We start from the raw sequence: 2291 nt of genomic DNA, 5'->3' as shown, positions 1-2291 counted from the left end.
TTTTAATTCTTCAGACTTTACTTAGGTGGCAAGCTTAGAAATATATCCATAAGTAACATATCCATGGTTTTCCCCAGATGACTTGCCTCGCAAACGACCACCCACAATCTACAAACCGCCCAATGCTGAGATGATTGCCTATATGGACTTCAGTGTCTCAACCACAGGCATGCTGACAGGAGTGAAGGTGAGAGATTTTTCACATCATCTCAATAGATTTTTCTTAGTTATCTTAGGCAGTTTTGGTGAACCTTTAACACCAGGGTCATTGAATAACTGACCAATCAGAGATGTTTTACCTGGATGGGAATTTGTTAATACACAGTGGTGTCCAAAAATCTGAGACCACTGGTGAAAAAGCTTTTCTCATTTAAAATCGCAAAACATTTTCATTTAAATTAGATTTCCTGATTTTCAATGTTGTCTTAGACATTTTGGACCCTACTGTAGCAAATATCTCCCTCTGCCTTAAAATAAATCTTAGTGGTACAGTACATTTGAGACACCCCTCTCTGACTGGCTTCCTATCAGGTCTCTCATGCGGCGGTGAGCGTTCTCTGTCGCTCTATAAAGCTACAGTGTGAGCTGTACTCCTCTCGCCAGATCGCCATCTGCCTCGACCCCTACTGTGGACTTGGTTTTGTGCTCTGGTGCCTTGCGAGGTAACAGATGGATACACACAAACAGTCACATACAAATGACTCATACTAACATAAAATTAATGTATTTTGAAGGTATTATAAACCTGAAATGTGCCTGTGTTTTACAGTGTATACTCAGGTCATCAGTCCATCTTGATCCCTCCTATGGAGCTGGAGATCTCACTGACCCTGTGGCTGGGCACGCTCAGTCAGTACCGCATCAGAGACACCTTCTGCTCCTATTCTGTCATGGAGCTCTGCACCAAGGGCCTAGGCGGACAGACAGACATACTGAAGGTATGCTCACATGCATATTTACCCACCATTAAAGGCATAGTTCACCCAAAAATGACACTTCTGCCATCATCATTCTCACCCTCATGTCATTCCAAACCTATATGACTTTCTTTTTACTGCAAAACACAAAAGATACTTTGGAGAATTGTTTTTGTCCATACAATCTTTTTTTGATCTTCACATGTTCTTCTAATGTTCTTTGTGTCCATCTGACTTCAGGCACGTGGTGTGAACCTGTCATGTGTGAGGAGCTGTGTGGTGGTTGCTGAGGAGCGTCCACGCTTGGCTCTTACACACTCCTTCTCCAAACTGTTCAAAGACATTGGACTCTCCATGCGGGCTGTCAGCACCGCTTTTGGGTCGAGAGTAAACCTGGCCATCTGCCTTCAGGTAAATTATCTGAAGTTCAAACTCTGCAAATTGATTTTCCTTTACACCTACTGTAGGCAACAATATATATTCTTCTCACTGATCTATCATCTCTATGTTACAAATAAATGCATTGTTGGGAGGTTTTAGATATGCGATGTTGGCTATTTGATGTGCAGCTGATCTCTGTGTTTTTCACAGGGTACCACTGGACCAGACCCCTCAACTGTGTATGTGGACATGAAGTCCCTCCGACATGACCGGTAAGATAAAGACAAACATAGATAAACACACACACAAAACATACAGTGTTTAAATATTAAAAGGTGTGTTTTGTGTTTAAATGTGTGAAATTTCACTTTTTGGCCAATTGGAATTGCTTTTGGTGCCGTTTTAAATAGTTTTTTAAATAGATTAATAATTTTTAAATAGAATTCTATCCATTATGAGACTGGGTTTTGTCAAATATGAAAAAAGCTTTAGACCTCCGGGCCCTAAGTGATTATATCATGTCATAAACACTCTTTCTCTTTGTACAACACTGATGATGGTGTGTCTGTGTTGTAGGGTGAGGTTAGTAGAGCGAGGAGCACCTCAGTCTCTTCCTCTCATGGAGTCTGGAACAGTAAGCACATTTCCACTGATGGATCAAGCATAAAAGAAATAGAAAATATTGTTAGTGTTCTTTCTCCCTCATTTAGATTCTTCCTGGTGTGAGGGTGATCATAGTCAATCCAGAAACTAGAGGACCGCTAGGGGACTCTCACCTGGGAGAGGTGCGTTTACATATGTAAATAATAATTGGGTGTTTCTTCAGCTTTGTGCATTTTTAGAAAATTAACTACCTTATAACACACTTTGAAACATTCTTAATTTCTTTTATTTGTATACTAACAATCATAGTAGAGTCATTTTTGGGATACAGTGACTCCTTTGTATTGTTACAAGCTGTTTATGCATAGATAAGATCCCTAAAGTTGCAAA

General features: G+C 40.2%; 1 protein-coding gene across 1 annotated transcript in view; it reads left to right on the top strand.

Annotated features, from left to right (window-relative positions):
* Window positions 1-2083, top strand: part of LOC107579774 (disco-interacting protein 2 homolog B-A-like) — a gene marked incomplete at its 3' end in the record, with an annotated part of 2912 nt that extends 829 nt beyond the window's left edge. Inside the window, exons 3-9 of the mRNA XM_016265569.1 lie at window positions 78-187; window positions 532-662; window positions 770-938; window positions 1158-1328; window positions 1509-1570; window positions 1875-1932; window positions 2009-2083. Coding sequence (XP_016121055.1) covers window positions 78-187; window positions 532-662; window positions 770-938; window positions 1158-1328; window positions 1509-1570; window positions 1875-1932; window positions 2009-2083 — 776 coding nt within the window. The remainder of the gene's footprint in view (window positions 1-77; window positions 188-531; window positions 663-769; window positions 939-1157; window positions 1329-1508; window positions 1571-1874; window positions 1933-2008) is intronic.
* Between the last annotated feature and the right edge of the window lie 208 nt (window positions 2084-2291).

The sequence above is a fragment of the Sinocyclocheilus grahami genome, unplaced genomic scaffold (assembly GCF_001515645.1).
Source record: "Sinocyclocheilus grahami isolate Dianchi unplaced genomic scaffold, SAMN03320097.WGS_v1.1 scaffold20069.1, whole genome shotgun sequence".
NCBI lineage: Eukaryota > Metazoa > Chordata > Actinopteri > Cypriniformes > Cyprinidae > Sinocyclocheilus > Sinocyclocheilus grahami.
The sequence above is the reverse complement of the archived record's forward strand: the minus strand, read 5'-3'. Positions and strand labels throughout refer to the sequence as shown.